Below are 26,056 nucleotides of genomic sequence, written 5' to 3' on the forward strand. Positions count from 1 at the left end.
AAAGATTAGAGCGAGGATTGTGTGCCGTTCTCAAAGTTACTAGAATTCACACCCAGCCTGCAATCATCGAGATACTTTATAACATACCACCGCCGTCTGTTTACTACCCCTGAGCCCCCGAGCCCGACTCCGGTTTTCCTCCGAGGCCGCTCCGGGTGGGTCCCGGCTAATCCCGGGGACCCACTTTCCGCATCCGCCGACTTCCGTTCCGTCTTCCGTCTTCCGTTCTCCGTTCCGGCCGGCCCACACTGCGCCTTGTAAATCCACTCTTTTCGGCCGCCAACTTGGAAATAGGCAAGTCAATGATATCCAAGCCTATTATGTTACAGATACCATTCGGTGCCTTCCCGATCATGACTGGTAAGGTGGCCGTTGGAGTGGGTCATGAACTCTCTCCGGCTTTCCTTCAACGCTCGGCACGGTGGGCTTCAGGGGTAGAACAAACCCTTGTTCGGTAACCTCGTCCGTTTACGCTCCGTTCCAGTCACGTCCACGTGCGGATATGACATCAGGCGATGGCGGATGAGCCGCCCCAACATGGCGGTAAACAACGGAACACGAGGGCGTCACGGAGCGGATAGCTTGGCTGTGATGATGAATACTTCTAGCACCCGCGATCTAAGTTTCGCCTTGACATAGTTCCATGATCTTTTTGTTTGTGTAATTCTCAACTCCAACAAATCCATCACAAGCCAGTCTAGGATATCACACTTGGTCTCTTTACTCTTCTTAAGCCATCACAACTCGCCATGTCACCTTTAGAAACGCCAGTCTTCCCGAGCAAGGGCGTCCACACCGACACACCGCCCGTGTCACTAACAGACTACGGTATTACCTCCAACGGCTTCCTCCCCGAGGAGGCACCGCTAAGGAGGCTACCAGACCCCTACTACGCGCCGTGGGAGTCTCTAGTCGAATCTCTCTCTACATCCATCGCACAGCAAACACTACGCCACCAGGTCGACCAGCTGCCCATCCTCTCCACCGACCGCCTCACAACAGAACCAGAATGGCGACGAGCCTGCGTGGTCCTAGCCTTCCTCACACACGGCTACATCTGGGGCGGCGAGACCGCAGCCGAGGTATGCTCCCTTCCATACTCCACCCCCCCCCCCCCCCTCTTCCCCTTCGCTCAACCCAGCCGAAAAGACCAACCCAAAACAAACACAAAAGACGCCCCCTACTAACCCCCCTTCTCCCAACAGATCCTCCCACCCCCCCTAACCCTCCCCCTCCTCACCATCTCCCACCACCTGGGCATGCCCCCCGTCGCCACCTACGCCTGCGTCAACCTCTGGAACTTCCAGCACCCACCCACCTCCCTCCCAGCCAACCTCGACACCCTCCACGCCCAGCACACCTTCACCGGCACCCCCGACGAGTCCTGGTTCTACATGGTCTCGGTCGCCATGGAGGCGCGCGGCGCCTACCTGGTCCCGGCGATGCTGCGGGCGCTGGAGGCCGCGACAACGCGGCGGGATTGTGGGGCGGTGGCGGGTGGGTTGCGGGAGCTGGCGGCGGGGATTGGGGAGCTGGGTGGCTTGTTGGAGAGGATGGATGAGCGGTGTGATCCGGGCGTGTTTTATCATCGGATTAGGCCGTTTTTGGCGGGGAGTAAGAATATGGGGGCGGCGGGCCTGCCGAGGGGGGTGTTTTATGATGAAGGGCAGGGGGGGAAGGGGGAGTGGCGGCAGTTGAGGGGGGGGAGTAATGGGCAGAGCTCGCTGGTGCAGTTTTTGGATGTGGTGTTGGGGGTGGAGCATAAGGCGATGGGGAATAGCAGTCCGGATGGTGTTGGGTCGGGGCAGAAGGGGGGTGGGATGAGTTTTCACGAGGAGGTGAGGAGGTATATGCCGGAGCCGCATCGACGGTTTCTGGAGGATGTGGCGAGGAGGTATCCGGGGGGGATGAAGAAGGCGGTGGGGGATTTGTTGGCGGATGGGGGAGGGGCGTCGAGGGAGGAGCGGACGGCGGTGCGGGAGGCGTTTGAAGGGGCGACGAGGGCGCTAGCGGAGTTCAGGAACAAGCATTTGCAGATGGTGACGCGGTATATCATCATCCCGTCGAGGCAGCCAAACGGGAATCAGGGGGTAAATTTGGCGACGGCTTCATCGCGGTTGAAGGGTTTGCCCTCCTCGAAAGGAAAAGAGGCGGAGCCCACGGTCAAGGGAGAGCTAACGGGCACCGGAGGGACGGCATTGTTGCCGTTCTTGAAGCAATCGCGGGATGAAACGTTCCAGGCCGGGCAGCTACAAGTTCGGTGATAGTTGTGGATGGACGAATGAGGCTATAGTCATCTATAAGTTGCCGGCGCCTAAGGTTAGCAAATTAGAGAAGCATACAGCCACTCTCAGTTATCGCCAGGCATTCCATTGCCCTCGCCGCCGTGATGTCCCTCCACAAAATCTATCGTACATCCGTGGACAAAGGTAACCTCGCCATCCCCGGTTGGGACTGACTAACGGCTGTCAGATATTGAGGTCTCGGGACGTCTTGGTTGAGCCTCTGCAACTCGGTGGGTACGCTTTGTCCCCGTAGAACCTATCATTAATTGGATAAATCCTGAGGAGGGCCACCGCGGTCGGTACCTACGCTTCTCAAAGCAGAAGAATCACCTCTCGAGCTTCTCCTCGGCTTCTCGGTGCCGGGAGACGGAACGCCCGGCTGGCTCGTTACGCGTGGCTCTCGTCATCATGTCAACACCATGATGCCAGGAGCAGCTGTGTTGTTCGGCGTCTTGTCCTATTTCTTCGATGTCGTGTTCAGGCCGGATGCGCCGGGTCATGATCCCGCGCAGAAACCACAACCTCCAGAACACCAACTGCGTATTACTCGGCGCACAATAAGCAGTGATTATGTCAGGGATCGGGGAGATATCTGCTGTCGGGATTCCTGCTGTAACCCTTTTCCCTCGCGCCATTTCTCGCGTTTCGGCGTGCGGACTCTATGGAGCCACCATGCCGAGCATGCACCGTAACTGTTCCGCAAACCCCGACGAATCAGCGGCCCGATGAACTTCTGCATGCCTCAACCCAGGCTCAGATTGGTATTGGGATATTCCAAAGAGGTGAAAATAGCGAGAAAAAAGCGAGCGGTGAGTCGGAAATACAAACAAAAAAAGAACCCGTGAACATGAAGCTCCTCGGAAGTCCTTTCCCGCCGAAAAAGTCAAGCTTTTGTGGAGTGGAACTCATTTTTCTCACAGCTCTGGCGCAAGCGGCAGTGCGTCTCGAGTGCAGCCAACTCCGCATTTCCAAGCCCATGCTGCCATGGGAGCTTGCATCAGGATCGACGCGGGAAGGTGGGAAAGCAAGCAGGCCCGATCCGGCCGGCAATGTCGAGAAGTGCAAGAGCTCCCGAGAACTGGTGCTAAGTGGATCCCGCCCAGCAACCGGGAACGATCGCGATCTTGCATGCTCGTGCCTTCCAGAAGACCATCTCCAAGCCTCCTTTTTCCGCGCAACAACGACATGAAACGGTCAAAAAGAAGCGGCAGGTTTCTAAATTCGGTCCTCTCCGCGGAAATCCCCTCGCCTCACACAACCCAACCTTCCAGGGATCTCGGGACCCCAAGGTTCCTGGCGCTGCACGTTCCCGGCGCTATACCAGATCGGGAATTTCTCTTAGCAAATCTGACGTAAATCCTGGGGCTGCCGTTGGTTCACAGCTGCTAACCCTTTGTCACGAGTTTTGGCTGTTTCCCGGCACGCCTGGGCACACACCCTCAGACTTCGGAGCCACAGCAGCACCGACTGCCCATTTCTTCTGCCACTTCGATGCGGTCGTGCCACCGCGCCGCCGGATGGCAACATCCAAGGATGGCTTGGGCCATCATTCGGGATTAAATCGAGATGCCGGGGGCCAAGCCATATTTAAAAACCAATTTCCCATCTTTACTTAATTCCCATCTTCGGGGTTGTTTCCCTCTGGTGGAAGGGCAGAAACAGACGACTCGGGATCCAAACGACACTCGCTTCGCTTGAGCAAACAACACCCTCTCGACATTGGGTAACATTGCTCTTGCCGTAACTTGGCGTCAACGGCTTTAATTTAGGTTCTCTCGTACATATTTGGTGTTGATTGATTCGGCATTTCATCAGTCCGTCCCTCCGGAATCCCCATCCCGGCATCCATCTCAACATCCAACTCCCCCAACGCACTCTAATGTTCTGAACACACGTCATCGACATTTCCGAGGTCGTTCAGCACCATTGTCCATTGTTTTGGAAAACACCTTGGATACACAGCAAAAGGGGACGAAAACACGACAATGATACCGCCCAACCAGGCCCGCGGGGGGCCATCCCGGTGGCACTTCGACATCGACAAGCACATCAACCCCTTCTTCCCGCCGTCCGCTCTGCCCTTGATGCCCGCCCCCATCGCCCACTTCCTCGGGTACCGCACCCACCCGCCGGCGCACCCGTTGGGCAACCTGGCCATGATCTTCTGGGCCGTCATCGGCGTGTTTTCCAGCCTGGCCATCATCGGCGCCGTTGCGCTAGCCGTGCCGTCCTTCCAGGCCCAGGGCGTGCCCACCATCATCGGGAGTTTTGTACGTTTTCCCTGCGGTTTCTCTCCCCCCTCCCCCCGTCCATTTTCCAACCCCTCCATCCCCCGAAAGAAAAGAAACCACAACCCCCCCCCCTCTCAACGCTAACTAACAACCCCCCTCCCCCCTCACCACAGGGCGCGGCCGCCGTCCTCGACTTCTACGCCATCGAATCCCCGCTCGCCCAGCCCCGCAACGCCATCCTCGGCCAAGCCGTCTCCGCCCTCACCGGCATCGCCATCTGCAAGCTCCTCGCCTTATCCCCGCACTTCGAAGCCATCCGGTGGCTGGGCGCGTCCCTCGCCTGCGCGTGTGCCACCGCGCTCATGGCGCTCACGGGCACGGTGCACCCGCCGGCGGGCGCGACGGCGCTGATGGCGGTGCTGGATCCGCGGCTGGCGGATCTGGGGTGGTTTTTGTTCTTGCCGTTGTTGTTGGGGTGTTGTCTGATGGTGGCGGTGGCGATGCTGGTGAATAATGTGCAAAGGCGGTTTCCGTATTATTGGTGGAGTCCGAATGAGACGGGGGGGTATTGGCGGCGGCGGCGGCAGGAAGGGGGTGGTTGTGGGCAAGGGGGGTGTGGGGAGGGGGGTGCTGCTGGGGAGAAGGGTGGCGGGGTGGTACACGGCCAGGGGAAGCCGCGGGATGAGGAGTCGAGTGGGAGTTCCTCTGGCGGTGAGCCGGAGGTGGGTGGGGAGTTGATGCAGACGGTGTCGGTGATGAGTGGGCGTGGTGGGGAGATTGTGATCCGGCGTGGACGGGTGCAGATACCGGACGGGTTGAGCCTTAGACCAGAGGAGGTTTTGTCGCTGGAGATGCTTAGTGAGAGGTTGTGATAGAAGGGTAGACGCTAGTAGTAGAGTTTTAATGATTACGATGTTTATGATGCACTTTACGGTGCGATCTACTGTGCTGTGTTGTTGGACCCTGTGGTCGTGAGCAGCCCAGTCGACATCCGACATCCGACCTCCATCCCTTTCGGTCTTACCCAGATCCCTCCCACGATGTCAGCCATCCACCCCATCCACCCCTTCCCGACACTCGATCACCAGCCGCCTGCTGTACGACGTCACATGGCTTACCCACCCTCCAGCCACGCGCCAAAAGCAAACTCAAAAACTCTCCGCACCAAACAAAGCATCCCGCACCAGGAGGTGTGGCACACCACCACGCTTACGGGCACGACCCGGTATCACAGCACAACACACCTCCCGGTTCCGCGGGTCTGGGTTACCCGGGATGTATCCCACCACCATGCAACGCGGCCCGAAACAACACACGCGGCCGGGACGGGAGGGTAGCGTATATAGCTGTGCACCAGCTGTGTTAGGTCACAGCATATCAAACGATAGACCCGTGCCAAACCCGGATTTGCTGTTGATGGACAGTAGCAGCCAGTGTGACCCGACACTTTCTCTTTTCCGAGGGGAGCAAGATGTGACGATGATCACCTGACATGCGTGGTTCCGGTTGGGAGAGTGTAATTCCCGAGAGGGGTCGTCTTACCAGAACAGAACAAGATGGAAGGAGTGTGGTTGCCTATTCGGGGGCAGAGGAGGCGGGTGGGGCTTGAAATTTTACTGTGGGATCCCGAATGCCGAGGGAATGCCGGGCCGCCGAGGGCGAGGTTGGGCAGCGGCCGGTTAAGCAGCCCGCGCCGAAGAAGAAGTCGACAACGGCAAGCGGACGGCGGGGGCGGCAGAGAGGGGGACCGCTAAGGCGGAAGCGGGACAGCCAAGGCGACGAAGCGAAACAGGAAGTCGAAGTCGACAACACGAAACGGGGCGTCAATGACGACGCCAAAGACAACGCTAAATACAACGCTAAATACAACGCTACATACAACGCCGAAGCCAACCCCCCCCCCCCCCCCCCCCCCCTGGGCACTACGTCCCATGCCCATCCAACAACGCCAGCGCCTCGTCCGCCGAGATACGATCCCGGGGTCGAAACCGCATCAGCCCGCTAATAACAGGCAGAAGTGGCGCCAACCCCGGCTCTGTCACCTTCTTGGTGAATGTTTCCTCCAGCTTGGACTGCGCCGGCATCTGGGCTAGAGTCGTTCTCCCGTTAGATAGTCTGCCCTGCTGGGAAATATGACAATGGATCATACATACCTGGAATGTGGTCCCAGCTTCTCGTGGCGGCTTGCTTCATGCACTCCCATTGGGGTCGCCATTCGGCGGGCAGGTCCTCGACGAAATGAATCATCTGCCCTACCAACGCGTTCATGTCCCCAAGGTGGTTGAAGGGAATCAAGGCCATCACCAAGAAGTATATCTGTCGAGATCACGTTAGCTTCTGGTCGTACAACACTAGGTAGCTAGCACAACGAGCCCAGGGAACGTTACCGTGCAGCCGGCCCGCCACAGATCGACCCTGTGGTCGAATTTCCCGGTAAATATTCCCTCGGGGGACTGTAATCCCCACGGCTCCGCAAGCTTGGCAGGTGGTGTCGCATGAGGGAAGGATTCGCCAAGGTCGATAAGCCGGATGTCCTCCTCGTCTTCGTCGCTCCAGTCATCCCACCTGGCCTCTTGGACTAACTGCTCTGGGAGGCCAGGGGCGAGGGGCTCCCCGTCGCGGCGGACGAGCTTTTCCGTCTTGGGTGCCCCAATAACCTTGAGTAGATCGTCGAGGGACAGTGTGGCCAGCCGGCTAGTCGTGAAAGCCACGTTGGCACCGCTGATATCTGTTACGAGGGGGAAATGATAGTTAGTATGGAATTCCTTCCGTCCTGGATGCCCGGCGGGCGCGACGAACCTCCGTGTGCATAGCCTGCTCGGTGCATAGCCGATACCGCTTGCAGGAGCCGCCTGGTGATGCGAAGGATGGTATCTGCGTCCAGACGGTCTCCGCCGTGATGGTGGTCAAAGACCACGGAATCGACCGCCGGCCCAAGTAGCTCGAAGACTAGACATTGGTGGTCCCCGTTGGGTCCCTGGTGAAGGAACGCATCGAGAAGCTCGACGACGAGGTGGGCTGCGTGGGCTTGGCGTAACTTCTGATGGGCTGCCAGCTCTCGCGAGATCCCGATGTCCTTGGCCGCGGTGATCTTGATGGAGACCCACCGATTCAAACTGATGTCGGTGTCAATAGGTACATGTACTGTGGATGAGTTGAACTTGCACGGATAAGGACCAACGTAACATACTGTTGATCTCTCGCGAGCCACACGGTCGAGAAGCCGCCCCAACCCAATTTGTGACAGACCTCGTAGCGACCGCAATGGAAGGTGTCGCCGATCTTGACGGGATGGAAGCCGCCTGGTCGATAGCGTCCGATTTGTTCCTCCGAACGCAGGAGCTTGGACCGTTTGAAGCACGAAACGTCGACCATGGTAAGGATGATGGAATGATTGATATCTGTGAGGAAGTTGATGCGGAAAGGGCGTGTTCTTTGGCACACTGCAGTATTGCTTCACGTCTTCAGAGAGGTCGCAGAAGGTGTGGTGTGTGGTGTCAACTGCCCAGGCAAGCACGAAGGGCAGCGTCAAAAGACGTAGTAAGTGTCAAGGCATGAAGGGCAGTGGCAAATCGGACCTCGGGCTCGGTGAACGGCAATTCATGACGTGGACTTTGGGATCTAGAAGCATATGGAATGGGAGAATGATCCGGGCCGATATTGGCGATGGTTATTGGCGGTGGTTCCAGGCTTTTACTTGATCTTGACATACTCGGGAATACCCGTACAGATCTAGAACACACTACATAAGGTCGGGGTGTGCCTGCTTGGTAAAGAGTGGGGGGTCGATCCCAGCCCTACGCAAGGCCTGGCCCTGCGGACGGCAAGCACATCCATGTTGATATATGGATGTACATAGGAAGCAATGCCCCGCGAAAGGAAGGGGCAAAGCCAGTCGAGGAGGAGAGCCTGCCGCCCCTACATCAAACCCCAGTCCGCCGTAGACCACAGCGGGTCCATCTCCATAAACGCCAACCCGCCCTGTCCTGACATCATGTCCACAGCGTAGTCACCATCACCCGCCCCCACGAACGCCTGACCACCGGCGCTCTCCCCGACGCTCATCGATGGCATCATACCACCCGCCAACCCGCCATCCATCCCAGTCCGCACAACTTGAACCCCGCCACCGCTAGTACCGCCACCGCCAGTACCGCCACCCAACCGCCCCTCTGCCCGGATCAGCGCCATCTTCCCCTTCAGATCCCTCACAATCCGCGGCACCTCTCTCCCCTCACCCGCACCACCACCCCGCCTAACAACCGCCTCCCACGCCCTCAACACCACCCCCGCAAACAGCCCAAACACCGGCTCATACCCGCCCCCCCTAAAATCCGCATCCATCCCCCTCGCCTCGTAGTTCTCGCTCATCGCCTCCCACACCTCCGCCTCCCACTCCCTGTCCCTGTCCACCCCACCATCACCCTTACCCTTCCCCAGACCCCCACTCCCTGCAGCAGCGATGGCCCCCGCCGCAGCGATGTACGCCAGAAACGGAAAATGCGCGACCACATGCCAGCGGAACCCGTGCGTCAGCGGCGACGCCATCAGGCGCGTGTCGCAGCGCATCATCGCCAGCGCGTGCGTGATCACGGGCGGTTCGTCGCCGCCCCCCGGGGATTGGGCGGGTGGTGGTGGTGTCCTTTGCGAGGGTAGTCCGTGTGGTGGTGTGTGGGGGGTCTGTGCGGCGGCTCGTCGTGCGCAGTGCTCGAGCAGGCGGCCGCGGGCGAGAAAGGCGCGCGCCGTCCAGATGGTGGTGAAGTGTAGGGGGATGTTGGGGTCGCAGTGGCGGAGGGTTTGTTCGAGGGTTTGGTGCATTTTGTGGAGTGGGTCGCTTGCTTCCTTGTCGGGTTGGTTGGTGGTGCCGCTGCTGCCGTGGGTGGTGTCGGTGGTGTGGTGGTGCTTGGACTCGGTGAAAGTGGCGAGATAGGGGTCGGTGAAGTCGAGGTGGAAGGCGCAGTGGCGGATGAAATCGCTGAGTTGGCTGCGGGCGAGCACGAACAGCGCCTCGGTGGGCTTGTCGTGGACGACGGGGGCGGTTTTCATGTCCGGAAGGAGCTCAAAGTCGTTCAGGTTGAGCGGCGTGCTGCAGTTCCAGGTCGGGGCTAGGATACTGGTTCTGTAGTTGTACGTCTCGCAGGTGCGGCTGTTGAAGATCACTAGGGCCCACCATAGTCTACGGCGCATCTCGGCCTCGAGAACTGGGCGACCTTTGTTGATGGACTCCTTGTGATAGCCCATGCGTTGCGCCATGTGGATGGCGACGGCTAGCATGGAAGATAGAGACCGAGGGTGCACGCCTGGCTTCAGGGAAATCTGGCCGGGTGAATTAGAACATGGCCGAACAAGCTTCGCACGGGTCCCACGGGGCGGTTACCAGGTAAAGAAAGAATGCGGTAAGGCAATCATGGTCGTCTGACTGCAAAAGGTTGCAGTTGAGCAGTGCTTGTCGGCAAGCAAACTGGTATCCTGCTAAGAGATCCTTCTTCAACGACCCAAATAGGCTTTGACAGTGGTCCTCGTCTAGGCTCAGGATAGCAGCACAGTAGACACCGAAGAGTAGGGCCTCCAACTGTGGGGTGACGGTTGAAAGATCGCTGATGGCGTCAATAATGCGCCCCTGAAGGCTGGGCGTGTGGGTGACTTTCAACAGAGGGTTCACGTTGTCCAGGTAGATCTGCCAGAGCCGGAAAATCTTGCCCTGGTCGGGATGCAACGTAGTTAGGGCAATTGTGTTCACCGGCGAGCCAAAGAGGAGATGGTGACTGCTTTCGGAGACGTTGTTGTAGGTGCGATCCCACACATTCTTGATGACGTCGCCCATATCATCGTCGTCACGTAGAAATCGACCGTCCCTCTCGTCATCGTCCGGATCGTTCTCACTACCACCGTCCAGCTCGGAGTTCTTTAGACGGACATCAGCCTATTGCATACTGCACATAAGGTTGGGTGGCGGCCTGGATGCGCTTACGTCTTGACTCAGGGCATGCCACAGATTCCTGGAGACAGTCAGCCACTAATTCGGTTAAGCTAGCTGTAAGGGGGGAGGCTAGTGTGACAAACGTCGTTCTTGGTTTAGTGGCCTTCTCCTGGGTGGCCGCGTCCGACTGAGTGGTGCGCGGAGTGTCAGGGGTGCTAGTATCCATGCGAGACAGGTCGTCTGTGGTCTCGCTAGTGACACTGTTGACTGCAGGCGGGTGCAACGGATCGAATGGAACATTGTGTTGACGAAGCAGTGTTTCATAATGGCGGATGCGAGCGAGTAGTTCCCTCTCGGGGAACCTGCGTCGTCGTTGACGTGGGACGAGGGTAGCGGGGGCACAAGGGGTGCCTGCGCGGGTGCAGTTTGCGCAAGGGAACTTTCGGTCGCACTTGACCTTGCGCTGCTGGCACAGTTGGCAAGCCAACACACGCTGTGATTTTCCCGCCATGCGTTCCCGTTCTGGTGCGGTCCGGTGATCTATCGGCATGCTTTCGATGTCATCGGTTGAGGGTTTGTCGTTCCCGAGGGACTTGGCAAAGCTTGACTCGGCCCCGGAGTGATGAGTGGTCCAATAAGGGGCAAGCTCACCCCACGCGCGGTCGTGACCGTGGAACTTGTAAGTGGACTCCTAACTCTATCACGACGTCGTACATACACCCTGAGAATGAACGTATCCGGGTTAATTACTTGAGTCGGGTTGGTCAAGCACGGCAAACAAAAAACAATACCTTAGTCGAAGAGTTGAATCATCAAACCAGGGGTATTGATCTGACTGTGTTTTGCGTACGTCGTTCGTTCGGGACTTAGCTTTCCCCGAGCAACCCCCGGCTCAGCCCCGGACGTTAGCAACTCCCGACAACCAACACCATTCCCAATTTCGTGTTTACAAAAGCCCGAATATTGAAAATGACTAGTAGCGGAAGGACCGAGTCATGTCTCCGGCACAGCCTTAAAACAGCCAGAGCCAAGTCCAATGCCATCAGCGAGCAAAGAGCCCAACCACCTCTCGTTCCTGTACCGGTATTCATAACGGAGTACTACTAATCTCATACGGAACAACTAAAGCTACCTACCTAAGCAACCCAATATTTGCTGTGTAAAGAGGAAACACACACCTGTCACTCACCATGGCACCTCACCCTTCCGTGGCCACGCCCAGCGACGCCGACCCCAAGACTGAGGAGTCGTCGGATTCAGGACAGGCCCAGGATACATCCGATGTTCCCAACCCGGATCCCTCAAAATCGGATGACGATGAGCTGATAGAGATGGACAAGACCACCAAGGTCCTTTTAATAACCTCTGTACTGCTGAGCATGTTTCTCGTTGCTCTCGACAGGACCATCATCTCAACGGTACGACTACCTACCTTCATCGCTCGCGATACCTTTATTTATCAGATTGATGCTAACAATACACTTTCAACCAGGCCATACCCGCCATCTCCGATGAGTTCAACTCGCTCAACGACGTCGGCTGGTATGGCAGCTCATACTTACTCACATCCTGCGCCTTCCAGCTGCTGTTCGGCAAGGTCTACACTGTCTTCTCCGTCAGGGCTGTCTTCCTCGCTAGCACGCTGCTCTTCGAAATTGGGTCCGCCATCTGCGGTGCGGCCCCCAACTCGGTGGTGTTTATCGTCGGCCGAGCCATCTGTGGAGTTGGAGCTGCAGGTCTCTTCGCCGGAACCGTGAGTCTTCCCCTCCAGAAACGTTCTCTGCCCATACTACGTAGGTACCTTAGGCTTACCGAGGTATTCCAGATCGTCTCCATCATCTACATCGTCCCACTTCACCAGCGTCCCAAGTTCCAGGGCATGTTCGGCGCCCTTTTTGGCATCGCCTCCATCGTGGGCCCACTAATCGGGGGTGCTTTTACCTCCAACGTTACCTGGAGGTGGTGTTTCTACATCAACCTCCCCATTGGTGGCGTGACCATGGTGGTGGTTGCCTTGTTCCTCAAGGTCCCCGACCGTGAGTCGACAAAGCTACCCCTGACCAAAAAGATCTTGCAGCTCGATCTCCTCGGGACATCGGTCCTCGTACCGGGTGTGGTGTGTCTCCTGCTGGCACTTCAGTGGGGTGGTCCAACATACCCTGTAAGTTAAGCATCCAGCTTCCCCCCCCCTTCTTTCCCTTACCACTCCCCCCAACAACACAACACTAACAGTCCCCCCCCTCCCCGGCCCAGTGGAACGACAGCCGCATCATCGCGCTCCTCACGCTCACCGCCGTCCTCACCATCGGCTACATCACCATCCAAGCGACCCTCCCCGCCACCGCCACCATCCCAGGCCGCATCATCCGCCAACGCAGCGTCATCTCCGCCCTCTGGGCCACGGTATGCATCAACTCGGGCAACTACATCCTGATCTACTTCCTGCCCATCTGGTTCCAGGCCGTCAACGGCGTCTCCGCCGTCGACTCGGGCATCCGCCTGCTGCCCGTCATGCTAGCCATCGTCGTCGGGTCGGTCGTGGGCGGGTTCGTCAACGCCCGCGTCGGCTACTACACGCCGCTGGCGATCGTGGGCACCTGCGTGGCCGCCGTGGGCGCGGGGATGCTCACGACGCTGCGGGTCGGGTCGGGTCCGGGGGAGTGGATCGGCTATCAGGTGCTGTATGGCCTGGGGCTGGGCACGTGTTTCCAGGCGCCGAATCTGGCGGTGCAGGCGGCGCTGCCGAGGGATGATGTGCCCATGGGCATGGCGCTGATGTTCTTTGGTTCGCTTGTTGGGTCGACTGTTTTTGTGTCGGTTGGGCAGAACGTGTTTACCAACCAGCTCGTGCAGCGCCTGCATGGGTTTCCGGGGTTTAATGTTGGGCTTGTTACGTCGGGGGGCGTCACGGCGCTGCTCGAGGCGCTGCCTGTGGAGGTGCGTGGTGAGGCGCTGGTTGAGTATAACGAGGCGCTGCGGCAGGTGTTTATGGTCGGGATGATCGTGACGTGTTTGACTATCCTGGGCACGGGTACGCTGGAGTGGTTGAGCGTGAAGAAGCCGCAGGTGGGATCGGATGAAACCGGGGATTCAGCCGAGGAAAAGAAGGTCGGGGTCGCGGAATAGTTTGATTAGACTGACCGGGTTGAAGAGTAGAAAGCGACTAGGGGGGGTGCTATGAACCGTGGATTGCTTAGGAGTTGGGAAACGGGTTAGCATGTACAGCTACTAATGGATAGAAATAAATTTTATGTAGAGTAGAATACCCGCTGATAGTTACAAAGCACTTAGGTACAACACTCCGCCCCTTTCTCAGTGTTCAACGTGGGATGGTTGTGTCTACCGTGACCTGTCCCTGCCGTGGTCTGACATGCACTGAAACTTGAAGACGATTTCGGCTTGATCGGACGATCTCAACTGTCAAACCATAGTTTGTAGCACTCAAGTATGAGGGTTGCCAAGCCTAGTCCTACTGGGCCAACCTTCCGTGTGATGGAAAGAAAAAAGGACTCTGCAGCGATGGTGACACTTCAGGTGCGTTGTCTTACTTCGTGTTCGTCGTTCACTGATGTTCCTGGCACTTACTCGTTCGGTGTAGACCGATCAACGCACTTGCTTCAAAGCCTCGCGATATCGAGAGAAATGCCAGTTTAGCATGCCAAACTTCCCGTAAATTAGTTAACGAATACCTGAATCACGCAGCTGAAGAACCCGCCCCTTTCCACAGACTCAACATTGAACGATAGACCCCTTTTCACCACCTCACCACCACCAAAAGCTAACGCAGCAAATAAGCTCGTAACTCCGTATATGTACAAACCCTTCCTCCTGCCTACCAAGTAACCTCAAAAATCGCATTCGCAGTGCAAACCCTCCCCAGCCCGCCCGCACCAACCAGGACCAGGACCATCGGGCCGACTCCCTCCCTCACAAAACTCACAAGCGCACCAAATGAAATAAAACCCGCACCAACTCCGAGCAAGCCAGCCTGAGGCACGCCCGCCCCTACGCCAGCCGCCCACAGCCGCCCAAGCGAGCGACCGAGCCAGCCCAATCGCCCGGTCCCAAGACGTGACATCCAGCCCCACACCCCCTTTCTGCAGGAAAAGGGGGTGTGTGTGTGGTCGGTTACCACGTTACACATCCCTTTTAATCGGGCCACATAACGCCCACGCCGTTTTTTTTGCGCGTGGTCGCACAACACAGATCTGGCCCGGCACATTTGCGGCCGGCAAAGACCCGGGATTACAGGGTTGCGTCCGAAAGGATTGAACCGTGCCAGCGGGAAGGATGAGCAGGTCCGGCAACTGCCGTGGTTTTGTATCACCGGATCGACTAAGTCTGTACTACCATACCACTCTGATATGAACCGAAGGCGAAAATGGGGGTGAGAGAAAACAGAACCAAGATTCACCATCGGCCCTTCCGTCTCGGGTCTGATGATCCGGGAGAGCCGAACCAGGAACGCAACGACATATGCAGGTAGGTATGCAGTATCTATGATGTACAATATGCACATGTAGGACCCCGGACGTCGAAACATCCGTCCCGCTCTAACAACCGTTTCAAGTATCGTGTTTCGTACCCACTTGTCTTTCTTCTTTCATTGCTTTTTCTCAGTCTCAGATTCAGATCCTTGTTGGATTTATCATTACCAGTGATGCTATGTGAAATCTATTACATGGTAGAGAATATTACACGCCGGTGACCGGGCTATGGCAACTGGGAAGCCATGTCAAAAACAACGCCGCCCGGTGCTTTTCCAAGTATCCAATAACCAATGATACACTATCCAAACGCGCTTAATACGCGTACCGGAACTTCTTGTTCTCCTTGTCTGTCAAGGTGGACCACGCCTCGGGTGACATGTAGGCGTCCTCCTGCTCGCCCTCAGAGGTGCGCTTCTTGTTCTGCCAGACATAGTACAGGAAGAGGAGGAAGGTGGTCAAGGCGCAGCCCGCCTGGGTGCCCATAACAGCAATCTTGGCGGGGCGGTACTCCGGTGCATCCTTGGCCTGGAAGGTCTGGGGACCAATGATGTTGCCGAGGGAGAATGAACCGCTGATGAGGGCGGCGGCGAAGGCACGCTTGGTGCCGCCTCCAATGTTGGCAACGGTCCACTGCGAAAGAGGTTAATGACTGAAATCCCGCTGAAACAAACAAGGGAGTACCCACGTTGTAGAAAATGGCCAGCGGCGCGACGACGGCGTTAACAAGGTAGATGCCAGCCAAGCAACCGGCCCTGTTGGTGACGGGGAGGAAGGACATCAACGCGCCGCCAATGATTCTGGTGTGTCAAGTCAGTCGACGAGCCCCGTGGAGGTGTGCTGCTCAAGTCTGCCACTTACGCAGGGATGATGCAGGCAATGATGAAAGCCCAGCGATGGGATTGCATGCGAATACCGAAGCCGACAAAGAGGGTGAAGAAAATGCTGACGGCGCCCGACGGGGTGTTCATCAGGGCAGATTGCTTCGAATCATACTGAAGTCCACGGATAAGGGTGGCGGAATACGTCGTGATGACACCGCTAGAAACGGACAGCTAAAGAAAGATACCAGTCAGCAAGCCGCAGAAACTTGGCCGTTTGTAGCCGAGCACTTACCAGAATAACAGAGAGAAGCAAGAGGTAGATCTGGGGGTCTATTAGGGCCTCGACAATCTCCTTGGCGCGGAACTTGCGGTTCTCGATACCGGTCTGGTTGACGCTGACGTGCTTCAGCAGTGCCACCTTTTCGTTGCTAGAGAGCCACTTCGCCTTCATCGGTGTGTCGGGAAGGAAGAGCACAACGCAGGAACCCACGACCACGGTGACCACTCCGAGAACGACAAACATGATCCGCCAACCGGCAAGTTGGGCACCTTCACCAATGTGCTGGAAGCCATACGACACCAAGCCACCGACGATCTGCCCGATTCCCAAGCCGGTGTACCAGAACGAGAAGCGAGGAGCCTGCTCAGACTTGGTATACCACTGGCTGCTAATCAGCATCAGCGACGGGGCAATGGTGGCCTCGAAGATACCCAAGAAGACACGAGAGACAAGAAGCGTCTGATAGCTGGTGGCAGCAGCACCGCAAGCAGTGGCCGTGCCCCAAAGGATGACATTCAGACCAAGCCATTTGGCGGCAGGGACGGCCTGGAGGAAGTAGACTGGAGCAGGAAGGGTCAGCACCACGGTGATACCATCCTCATGGAATCGACGGTTATCTTACTGTTGGGGATCTCAAAAACCAGGAGACCGACGAAGAGGAATGTTGCGACATTCGAGAAGTCGTTGCCCCCCATATTCAGGTCCTTCTGCAGGCCCATCACATTGGCATACTGCGTGCAGGTGGTACTGTATTAGCCGCCGCCCGGTGGGGGGGGGGGGGGGATGGGGAACCAGCCTCTTACGTTGAGGATGACCTTGTCGAGAAACTGCAGCGTGTAACACAGGAACATCAAGGGCACGATATGCCAATCGATCTTGCGGCGCAAGGCCGTGAGATCAATTGGCTCGCCGGTGTCAGCATCCCGATTGGCGTCGAGATACTTCCAGGCAGTATCCAACTCGCCCGAAGCATCAACGGACACCGTCTCATTGACGTCAACCCGGTCCTTTGCGCTGTTTTTGTCCGAAGTCGACGACATGGCGGGCGGCTGAAAGATTAGGAACCGAAAGAGCGCAATGACCTCGCGGGAGGAAGCCAACAATTAATTTTTTAAGACAAGATGGACGGGAAGGAAGGGTGAGGACGAGGGTGTGGGAGCCGGGGGGGCACAGCAAGAAGGAGATCTCGGTCAGACAAAACCAAAGATGAACGGACGGAACCCGGGGGACGGCTGGGGGAGATCGGCAGAGTTGGCCAGGTGCCACGGGGTTGCAGTGCCGGAGAGAACACGGGAGAAACGAAGGAAAAATTCAGAAAGGAAGGAGAAGATCAACCACCAACATAAAGTGCCAGATGAAACGTGGACCGACGCCCAGAGCAGCGCAAGTTTAAAGGAGGAACTTAAGGCAAAGATGCCGAGGCGACGCGCATATGCGGTTGGTTCTTGCCATGCGAGCGAGCCCACGGTGATTTCGGCGGGCTCGGCCAGGGTCGGGGGCCACTTTCCTAACTGACAACACAAAGTACCAGGAGAGAACCCTGCGATGCAACGAACTCGATAAACGGGACAGATCTGGAAATGGCTGTAACCAAAACACAAATCATGTGCCCGGGGCCTGGTGCAAGATCAGGACACACAGACAGTGTGAAGAGGGCAAGGGGCGTTGCAGGTTCAGGTTGAACGACAGGGGTGTACGATGGTGCAACCCCACTCACCTCTCAACCCTTGCATGCTCTTTCCTTCCAGGGTGTTCCCGACCCCTACCTCTGCCCCCACTCAGACCACCACCACAGGAAGCCGCGAGACTGGCTCACACCTTTTCTCCCTTCCCTTGTCGGAAGGCATCCCCGTCCGGGCGCGCCTGCTGCGCCCAGACGGCACAGCGCAACATGGAAGATATCGGGCCTGCAATGACAAGGTCCCGAATATGGCCGTCCGGTGCCAATCATCTCCGAGAGAAGTTCCCTCTCGAACTCCAAGCCGACGGCCCATGAGACGGCGCTCCTTGGGTGCTTGGCTTTTTGGGCCCTGCGGTGACCTCGTGCGGAACGCACAGTACGCAGGATGGATACGCCCCGGCATTGAGCGAACCGGCGTAGGCCAAACTGGGAACAATCTGATCCAAGTGATCCAAGGGGTCTCTCGTTGCTATCAATGCAGCCACTCGAACCTCGAGATCGACATTCAGACCCAGGGGCAACGGAGGGATGAAAGTGGAGGCGGACGATACTGGTTCTGCTATTGGTTTCCCTCGCCTCGGCACAGAGCATGCAGCAAGCAGCAAGGGCAGGCGGGCGTGCGCGCCCAGCTTCGATGGAACGATGCTGAGAACATTTTTCCATTTTTCCCGCAGGCTCGGTGTTGTTGTCAGGGTCCCCACGGGTCGGTCTCCTTCCTGTCTCATCACACATCCCATCAACCCCTGGTGGTTGGATGACACGATGGAACCTTTGATTCTCTTTTTCTGGTTGCTCGTGGGTATTCCAGTTTGTCGAACGGCAACAAGGCAAGATTGGGGCCTGAACCCCCAGGTTTAGACTTAATGAATTCGGTATCCACGTTGACGCGCAGTGTTGATCTCCCGCCAAATCCATTCGCATCCATTCGCACTTTTTCCCTCCACGCCCGCCCACCCTCGAGCTGCGGTGTTTGCCGATCAGTTCCTGAGTTTCCTTTTTCCCCGGTCGTTCCCCCAGGCCCCCCCTTCCCGAACGCATCTCCCACTCGATTCTGCACCTAAGAAGATCCACCGCACCACACACTCGGGTCTTCTCACGACCGCATCGATTTATCGCTCGACCCGACGGGAGTCGCCAACATGGTTTGGGTCGACAACGCAACGGCCGAGGTTGACGCCATCTCGGAATGGCGCACCATTGTCGCCATTTCCAGTGTTCTCTCGGCATTTTCTATCGCCATCGTGATGGCACGGGTCTGGATCAGGCACAAGAATCATGGGTTGGCGGCCGATGACTGGATGGCGATATTGTCTATGGTGTTTGCACTGATCTACTCGATTTTGTGCATCGTCCGTATGTGCATACCGCCCCCAATCTCACTACCGATACGGCACCCGCTCCGAACCCGGCTTTAACTAATCGATTATTCAACTCCAGAAACGAAATATGGCCTGGGACTCCCGCTTAAGTTGCGGCCGCCAGAGAACCTCCTCCCTTACACCCGAACCAACTTCGCCGGCCGACCGATTTACCAGATAGGCATCAGCTTCTTCAAGGTGGCATTGTTGATCAGTTACCTGCGGCTCTTCAAGGGAACCAACCACCTCGTCTACCGCCGAGTGGTTTGGGTCGCCATTATCGCCGTCGTGGCCGGGCACTTGGGATGCGCGTTGACCCTGATCCTGGCGTGTACTCCGGTAAGTGGGAGCCCGAGACGCCATGCTCCCGTCGTATCGCATCAGCTTGGCCGGCTGCTCACATTGTACAACGTTTAGGTACACAGATCGTGGGAGCCATCGACACCCGGCACGTGCCTTCCACCCGGTCCGTCATTCACAGCATATGCCATCGTGACGATCGTGTCCGACGTGGTGGTGGCTGTCATCCCGATCCCCGTGCTGCTGCAGCTCAGGGTCAACTTGGGCAAGAAGATTGGTCTCATTGTCATTTTCCTGTTGGGTCTTTTCACGACCCTGTGCTCCGTCTTCCGGTATCTGCAGATCGACAGGATCCAATACGGCGACGGCAACTCGACCATGCTCATTCTGTGGGGTGTGATTGAGTTCAACGTCGGGGTAAGTTCCGCTTTTCTGTCTCAGAACCCCCGCTCTCATCTGGTCACAATGTCTCACACTTACGCTCCGCCTCCAGAACGTGGTCTCGTCGCTACCATTCCTCGCGCCGATCTTCCTGCGCAAGGCCAAGCAGTACACGACCAAATACTCGGGGAGCGGGAACAACTACGGCAGCGGGGCGCGCAAAATCGGCAAGTCGAGCGAGGCGTACAAGCTGAGCAGCCTCTCCAGCCAGCACAAGGGCACCTTCGTCACCGCGCAGGGGCAGAGCAACGGCAGCGAGGAAAACATACTCAAGGCGAGCACCGAGAATGCGCCCGAGAACACCATCATGAAGTCGGTCACGTATAGCGTGCGAGTCGACTGAGACAGTGTCATCCAGGGCGGCATGCAGGCGCTTGGCTTGGCGTTCTCATTACACATCGAATAGATTCCAATTACACACGGCGTGACAGAAGGGCGGCGGCGTCAACGGACTGGACTGGCTGGGCTTACAGGGTGGGGTTCTGCTTTTCTTGGGGTTTTTTTCTTGGGCCGGGCACCCAGAAATATGTATATACCTATTTACGACCTTGTGCGATACTCTTTTGACGATGATGCGACAAACAAAAACAATCGAGACAAATCCAGATTAATCGCTTGGCTTGCCTGACGTTCAACCGCTTGGACCCTGAAGCGAAAACAAGCTCTGACCAAGTGGACGAAGGTGCGGAAGCGATCGGCCTTAAATTCTTCTTTGCCCAGTCCCCTTCGAGTAAGGCGGCCTGGTTAAAGTACACCCCTGTCCTGGATGACCCTCCACCCCCCGATCGCCGCTCCCCAGCGTCCCGACACTCCGTCGCGGCGCCGCCGATCCCTCCCTCTTTGCTCTTCCCTCCCTCCCACGCTTCCCACGCACGCAGGCAACGGTCCCAGCGCTCCGGGACTAAACTCCTTCCCGGCCATCCCAGGCCGATCCCCATCCACAGCAACCAGCCATTACCAGCAACCAGCCATCACCAGCCATCACCATCCACCAGCAGCAGCCGCATCCGGCGGCACATCCATATCCGCCTCGTCGAACGCGAGGTCCATGGCGCGCCGGGTCAGCAGCGGGCTCGAGTCGGTGATGCGGGCCCAGCGGTGCGCGTCCAGGCACGCCTGGCGCGACGCCAAGACCGCGGGGCGGCTTCGGCCCACCGCCCTGTCCTCGTAACGGTCCAGCGCGGCCCGGAGGTCCACCACCACCGCCGAGTCGGAGGAGGAGGAGGAGGAGGAGGAGGAGGAGGAGTCTCGGGGGCCCGCGAACTGCGGCATGACGAGTTCGGCTAGGTCGAGCACGTCGACGATGGCGTGGTTGGCGCCCTCGCCGCGATCTGTGGTTTTTTTTTTTTTTTTTAGTATTTTTTGGGGGGTTCGGTAAACAGTAAATTTAGGTAGGGAGGGATGTTTGGTGTGGAATGGTTAGAACTTACACATCGCCATCGGGTGCAGCGCATCCCCGGCCAGGGCCACATGGCCTTTGGTGCGCAGCCCCTTGGGCGGTGGCCAGTCGTAGAGCTCGAGCGACTTCACTTCGGTATCGACCGGGATGCTGAGGGCGAGAGACCGGAACGGCTCAGCCCATGTTTCGGCGAACGTTTTGATCAATGCAATGCCGCCTTCGCTGGTCTCCGGGAAAGCGATCGGCGCCGCCTGGTTGAAGAAGCCCTCCCGGATCGGCCATGAAACGACCATCTGGCAGGTGTATTTTCCACCATTCCCCTCCGGCGTGTTGTTGGGAGCATCGAGAACTTCGAGTTCCCATCGTTGCATGTCAGCTTTTCGCGGGTGCACAGGAGAGCAGGTGCATGGAATCCATGATGAGACTCACCACTGAAATACACAAACGAGTCGTTCTCGGATGCCGCTCCCTGGAGGAAGAAGGGGTCTAGTTGTCGCAGCGGCTCAATTTCCTCTGGAGTGCAGTTGATCTTGACGCCCATCAACCTCACGGGGATTTGGAACTTTTGGTGTTCCGGAAACAGCAGCGCGCGGATGCGGGAGCTGCCACCATCGCAGGCCACAACGAGGCTGCCCTCATAGGACGTGCCATCGTCGAAGCTGGCTGTGACAGTACCGTCCTGAGCAGTCTCGACGTTGTTGACTGCCTTACCCCACTGTTGCAACGCAAAGTAACCGAGGGAAGGTCAGCTCACCCTTGTTTCACTTGCACGACACAACGAGGGTCACATGCCTGAATATCAAGCCCCGTGGCCAGCAACCGCCGCAACCGATCGCGCGTCACTCTAATGCGCTGCGACACGGCGGCGTTGGGGGTCTTGGCCTTGAGCTCGCCCGTGCTGATGTCGAAGAAGGGAAAGGTGGACGGCCGGCCCTCCTCGACGGCAGCCCGGTCGACGTAGGCTTCCGGCAGCCGGTTAAACAATTCGTCTGGCAGCAGGGACCGCAGCGCGGGGAGGGACCAGTGCAGGGTCAGCCCCCAGCCGAGCCCGCGGGTGGTCAGGTCGGCATCCCGCTCGAAGACGAGGACGGGCACGCTGCTGCCGGTCTTGCGCAGGTACTGGGCCAGGAGAAGGCCGCTGAGACCGGCGCCGATGATGAGGATCGGTTTCTGGTTCGGGCCTCCCATGTTCGGTCGCGTCTCGGCGGGTTCAGTTTCGTCGTCGGATTGGTCGCACAGGGACTTGTCAACGCTTAACTGGACGCGGTGAAACGTGCAGTGCCCTGTTTATGCTCTTATGTCGCTGTATAAATTAAATGGAGACCTCTATCCACCCATCGCGTGCACTGAGCACTGAGGGAGAATGGCGCGCCATTCCGGGGCCGGTACACGCCGAAGCGTGGCCCATCCACGGCCGACGAAACTTCCATTGATGTCACCAAGAAGCCCTGGAAATAACCTGGAAATGCAACCACTGGCGGGGTCAATCCCCTTTCGGCTCGCAAGAAACTCCCAACAACCAACAACCGAAGAGTCTACTCAGTATCATCATGCCATGTTCCCCCACCAGAACCAGAGAAATGCAAAATGCCCAGAACGATATCAATACGAACCTAAGCATCGGTTAGCTTCCAAGTGGCCTGCCCTCGTACTGCATGTGAATGCCACTCGGTCGACGCCTCTGGCAGGTGCCCGGTGGCACGGGCTTGAAGATGTACCTATGTACCTTACCTAAGGGAGGTCTTGCCGCGCACGAACTGCGTGCCGGCGCGATTAGGGTTTGGCTCCCGCTGATGCCCGTGTGCCCTCCTACACTAAAAAGTACCGAGGGGCAATCGGCCCGCCAAGCGGGCAAAGGTCTCCGCCATGGCGCTACTTGTGTAGTCACCTACCTAAGTTTTACAATCTTCTGTCGATCAGCTTCGAAAGCGAACGGAGCCCGAGTCAAGGGAACCGTCCCAATTCTGCTGCCTGTGCACTACCAAAACTCCGAACTTGGACTCCGAGTCCGAACCTCGGATTTCCAGCTTCCAGACGCCGAACCTCCCCGAGCTTTTGCCAGCCTTTCATGCATGACTACAAGTACCTGACCTGAGTTAACGCAGTTGACCGAAAGGGGAAAAAAAAGCAAAAAACAAGAGTTCCATCCCCCCTCCCAAGACACGGCATCATCCACAGTATGTATGTACATATGTACATATATGGGTGGAAATGCCCGGGGGCGCTACCAAACTATTCTCCGTCGTCTTGTTTCGAGAACTTCCTTCCCCTCCTCCATCCCTGCGTCTCTGGATCCTGCCCCCCACACGTCTGTGCCAGTCTCCAGTCAAAGGCCCTCGGACCTCGATCGCTCGATCTGGACCAGGGTCGAGGCAAAGCGGCCCCCTGTGGCTGGCCGTTCATCTGAACCGACTAGGGTCCCCGCCAAACCCTGACCCTGTCCGGCATAACGCTCTTCTGTGAACGCCAGTCGGTGGGTTTTGGCTTTTTTAGTTTCGAGTGTGGGCGGCTGAGCAAACACTGTGTGGCTGGCAGTGGCAGGCTGACCTTCGATCCCCGGATCCATTCTTGCTCCTTCGTCCGGCCCAATCTTAATGCCGGCTTGGCCAGAAATGCTTGTCTGCCAAGTCTGGACATGTTTCCACATCCGTGCTCCACGACACAAGAGTTACACTCCACTGCCTGATGAGTGTCAATGGACGACCACAATGTGTGGGAGCCGAGGAGGGCACTCACCTGGAACGCCATGGCAATAGCTGATGCCCAGCACCCTTGACTCGGGAGACAGACCTCCCTTGCTTGTGATAATAATACCTCTAGTTTAACTCAGCTTGGGTTGGCTTCAACTGCTTTCATCGCACGGCATGTGGCGCCGTCGAAGCCGAGCTGAACCGACGGGCCGGAGCTGAGCGAGCGAAAGGGGGCATGAACGGCGCGGATCGAATCCCATCGCCGCAGCCAGGAACAAAGTCATATCCGCGTAAAATCCGTGATCCGAACTAGTTAATGGAATTTCCACTTGGAGCGTCACGTCACAAAAAGCAATAATCTCCGGGGGGGGTTTTCCCTTTTGGCGAGCCTTATCTCAACGACTATTGTCGAGGATGGGGGTGACTCCCACCGTGTATCCGTACAGTGGACTCACTCGATGGTCCAAAACACGAGCAGGTGAGCCGACGGCCCAGTGATTCCACCCTCTCACCTCTTGCGTCAGACAACCGATAAACTCGTGGAATTGGATGCATACCGTCGTCCGGATGCTGTCTCATAAGGATGCCGTGACTCCTTTACCCACGTTGCGGAGTATTTGAGAAACTGAAACGGGGCTCATGTTCACCTGTCGGCAGTCCAAGTTACCACGCCGTTCCTGACCCGGTGGCTTGGAGAGGGGGGGGGGGGTGGGGGGGGGGGAGTAGACCTAGGAGGGAGGGGAGATGCCCGTGGGGGCGAAACCTCACCCACCATACTTTGCTTGTCTGGCCCTACTGTCTTCGTTCCCCTTCCAGCGAATTCTATTGTGTTCTCACATGTGCATCCACTATCTGTCATATTGCTGCTGGGTACGTCATGTAATATCTGTATTGTTCTACTGTAACAAGTATCTCGCCTGCAAGATGGTGAGGCTTGAGTGCCTCTGAACTTTGGCTACAAAAGAAGTAAGGAGGCCTGAGGCTGTTCGCCCGCCAAGGGGTCACTGTGGTCGCCTGCCAAGGGGGTGCGGTGAGGAGAAATTGACTCTCCCCTTCGCTACCTTAGATCCTCTCCCAGGTATTCCTGACCAGCCAAAACTCCTCGGCGACCATCTCCCGGCCCGGCTGAAGGAGGGATTTGGTTCGCTGGTTGGTGGGGTCATTCATAAGCTGCGGGAGGAACCTGCCTGTATTCGGGTCTCGGACCTGAATGATATAGATGTGGCCGCCCACTAGTATCCTTCCGGCATGTTCGCCCATCCACACCGTCATGTGGTTGTCGGAGGCGGTAGTGGCGGTCCGAAGTATGCCATCATCTCCACGGAACGTGTTGCGCCTGCCGTACCTATCGAAGGTGCATGCTCTTCCGTGCATTTCCTTACGGATGAGGATGCACCGGAATTTGTTGGCCTTTGCAACTCTACGGGCAATGTTAGACTGAGCCTCGCGGATCTCATCATCAATTCCCCATTCCGCCTGAAGCCAGGCAACGCTCGGGTCTTCGAAAGTGCCACTACCCGTTACGTGGTAGAGGGCTGACTTCATGTCTCTGTGGATGTCAATTCCACAACCTTCGATTCTCATCCCTCGGACAAACACAGTCCTAGGGTTGATCATCCCGGATGGGTCGACGTTCTCTACGGATGAGCTGCCATTGCCAATCGTGAGTCGGGAGGTGCGCCTGTTCTGGGTACGGCCGTGGGTCCTGGGGGAGTTGCCCGGGCCGTTGCCCCAATAGGTTTTAGAGTTTCGACTAGCAGTAGACATTGTGCCAACTGCTATGCTGCTTGTGCTAGCACGGGTCGAGGAATACAGCACACTAGAGCGTTGTGAGCGGCTGTTACAGAAGAGCTGGGGGTATGTCGAAGTGTGGTCACTGGTTGTTGACAGCGTGTGATAGGTAATGTCGTCGCAAGGCTGTATAGGGGTAGCAATCGAAAGGCTGGGGGCAGAGGTTATCCTATATGCATCCGTGAAAGCGACGATCACTTTCCAACAATCCATACATCCTCCCACACATTTGTTAACCTTTTGTCGTACATTGCCATAGATTTTAGACAATGTCTTTGTGTGAGGACGCATCGAGACAAGTGACCTATTCGATTGTCCGGGCTGGTTTGTCTGCATTCGAAACATGCTTCGAATGAATGCCGCCTTCTA

General features: G+C 57.3%; 10 protein-coding genes across 10 annotated transcripts; 4 read left to right on the forward strand and 6 right to left on the reverse strand.

The window, feature by feature from the left end:
• Positions 1–322: 322 nt before the first annotated feature.
• On the forward strand, positions 323–2,264 carry B0H64DRAFT_360774 (Indoleamine 2,3-dioxygenase; the record flags this gene model as incomplete). Its single annotated transcript, XM_062801716.1, has 2 exons — positions 323–1,082; positions 1,206–2,264. The coding sequence occupies exons 1-2, from the start codon at positions 750–752 to the stop codon at positions 2,262–2,264; spliced, it is 1,392 nt and encodes a 463-aa protein (XP_062659963.1). The 5' UTR covers positions 323–749.
• Positions 2,265–4,270: 2,006 nt separating this feature from the next.
• B0H64DRAFT_442763 (HPP family-domain-containing protein) lies at positions 4,271–5,388 on the forward strand (the record flags this gene model as incomplete). The annotated part of the gene is made up of 2 exons (XM_062806666.1): positions 4,271–4,555; positions 4,690–5,388. 2 exons carry the CDS (start codon positions 4,271–4,273, stop codon positions 5,386–5,388), a joined length of 984 nt encoding a protein of 327 aa, XP_062659964.1.
• A 1,047-nt stretch (positions 5,389–6,435) lies between these two features.
• On the reverse strand, positions 6,436–7,891 carry B0H64DRAFT_424824 (kinase-like domain-containing protein; the record flags this gene model as incomplete). Its single annotated transcript, XM_062805665.1, has 5 exons — positions 6,436–6,605; positions 6,670–6,832; positions 6,904–7,244; positions 7,316–7,534; positions 7,678–7,891. The coding sequence occupies 5 exons, from the start codon at positions 7,889–7,891 to the stop codon at positions 6,439–6,441; spliced, it is 1,104 nt and encodes a 367-aa protein (XP_062659965.1).
• A 271-nt stretch (positions 7,892–8,162) lies between these two features.
• Positions 8,163–11,016, reverse strand: B0H64DRAFT_432990 (uncharacterized protein). The gene is made up of 4 exons (XM_062806027.1): positions 10,580–11,016; positions 10,488–10,515; positions 9,894–10,421; positions 8,163–9,832 (listed from the first exon to the last, which is right to left on the reverse strand). Exons 1-4 carry the CDS (start codon positions 10,984–10,986, stop codon positions 8,435–8,437), a joined length of 2,361 nt encoding a protein of 786 aa, XP_062659966.1. The 5' UTR covers positions 10,987–11,016; the 3' UTR covers positions 8,163–8,434.
• A 240-nt stretch (positions 11,017–11,256) lies between these two features.
• Positions 11,257–11,669, reverse strand: B0H64DRAFT_398296 (uncharacterized protein). The gene has a single exon (XM_062803942.1). The coding sequence runs from the start codon at positions 11,525–11,527 to the stop codon at positions 11,342–11,344; it is 186 nt and encodes a 61-aa protein (XP_062659967.1). The 5' UTR covers positions 11,528–11,669; the 3' UTR covers positions 11,257–11,341.
• Positions 11,627–13,562, forward strand: B0H64DRAFT_321478 (major facilitator superfamily domain-containing protein; the record flags this gene model as incomplete). The annotated part of the gene is made up of 4 exons (XM_062800515.1): positions 11,627–11,854; positions 11,929–12,189; positions 12,262–12,597; positions 12,690–13,562. The coding sequence occupies 4 exons, from the start codon at positions 11,627–11,629 to the stop codon at positions 13,560–13,562; spliced, it is 1,698 nt and encodes a 565-aa protein (XP_062659968.1).
• Positions 13,563–15,238: 1,676 nt separating this feature from the next.
• Positions 15,239–17,067, reverse strand: B0H64DRAFT_374539 (major facilitator superfamily domain-containing protein; the record flags this gene model as incomplete). Its single annotated transcript, XM_062802344.1, has 6 exons — positions 15,239–15,556; positions 15,612–15,723; positions 15,785–15,978; positions 16,040–16,587; positions 16,650–16,758; positions 16,831–17,067. 6 exons carry the CDS (start codon positions 17,065–17,067, stop codon positions 15,239–15,241), a joined length of 1,518 nt encoding a protein of 505 aa, XP_062659969.1.
• Positions 17,068–18,657: 1,590 nt separating this feature from the next.
• Positions 18,658–20,362, forward strand: B0H64DRAFT_170622 (uncharacterized protein). The gene is made up of 4 exons (XM_062798756.1): positions 18,658–19,061; positions 19,146–19,405; positions 19,484–19,783; positions 19,860–20,362. Exons 1-4 carry the CDS (start codon positions 18,848–18,850, stop codon positions 20,148–20,150), a joined length of 1,065 nt encoding a protein of 354 aa, XP_062659970.1. The 5' UTR covers positions 18,658–18,847; the 3' UTR covers positions 20,151–20,362.
• A 27-nt stretch (positions 20,363–20,389) lies between these two features.
• Positions 20,390–22,394, reverse strand: B0H64DRAFT_461636 (uncharacterized protein; the record flags this gene model as incomplete). Its single annotated transcript, XM_062807513.1, has 4 exons — positions 20,390–21,138; positions 21,238–21,555; positions 21,636–21,921; positions 22,050–22,394. The coding sequence occupies 4 exons, from the start codon at positions 22,392–22,394 to the stop codon at positions 20,789–20,791; spliced, it is 1,299 nt and encodes a 432-aa protein (XP_062659971.1). The 3' UTR covers positions 20,390–20,788.
• Positions 22,395–24,746: 2,352 nt separating this feature from the next.
• On the reverse strand, positions 24,747–25,734 carry B0H64DRAFT_461648 (uncharacterized protein). Its single transcript, XM_062807514.1, has one exon. The coding sequence runs from the start codon at positions 25,661–25,663 to the stop codon at positions 24,959–24,961; it is 705 nt and encodes a 234-aa protein (XP_062659972.1). The 5' UTR covers positions 25,664–25,734; the 3' UTR covers positions 24,747–24,958.
• Between the last annotated feature and the right edge of the window lie 322 nt (positions 25,735–26,056).

The sequence above is a fragment of the Chaetomium fimeti genome (assembly GCF_033439085.1).
Source record: "Chaetomium fimeti strain CBS 168.71 chromosome Unknown B0H64scaffold_4, whole genome shotgun sequence".
Lineage (NCBI taxonomy): Eukaryota > Fungi > Ascomycota > Sordariomycetes > Sordariales > Chaetomiaceae > Chaetomium > Chaetomium fimeti.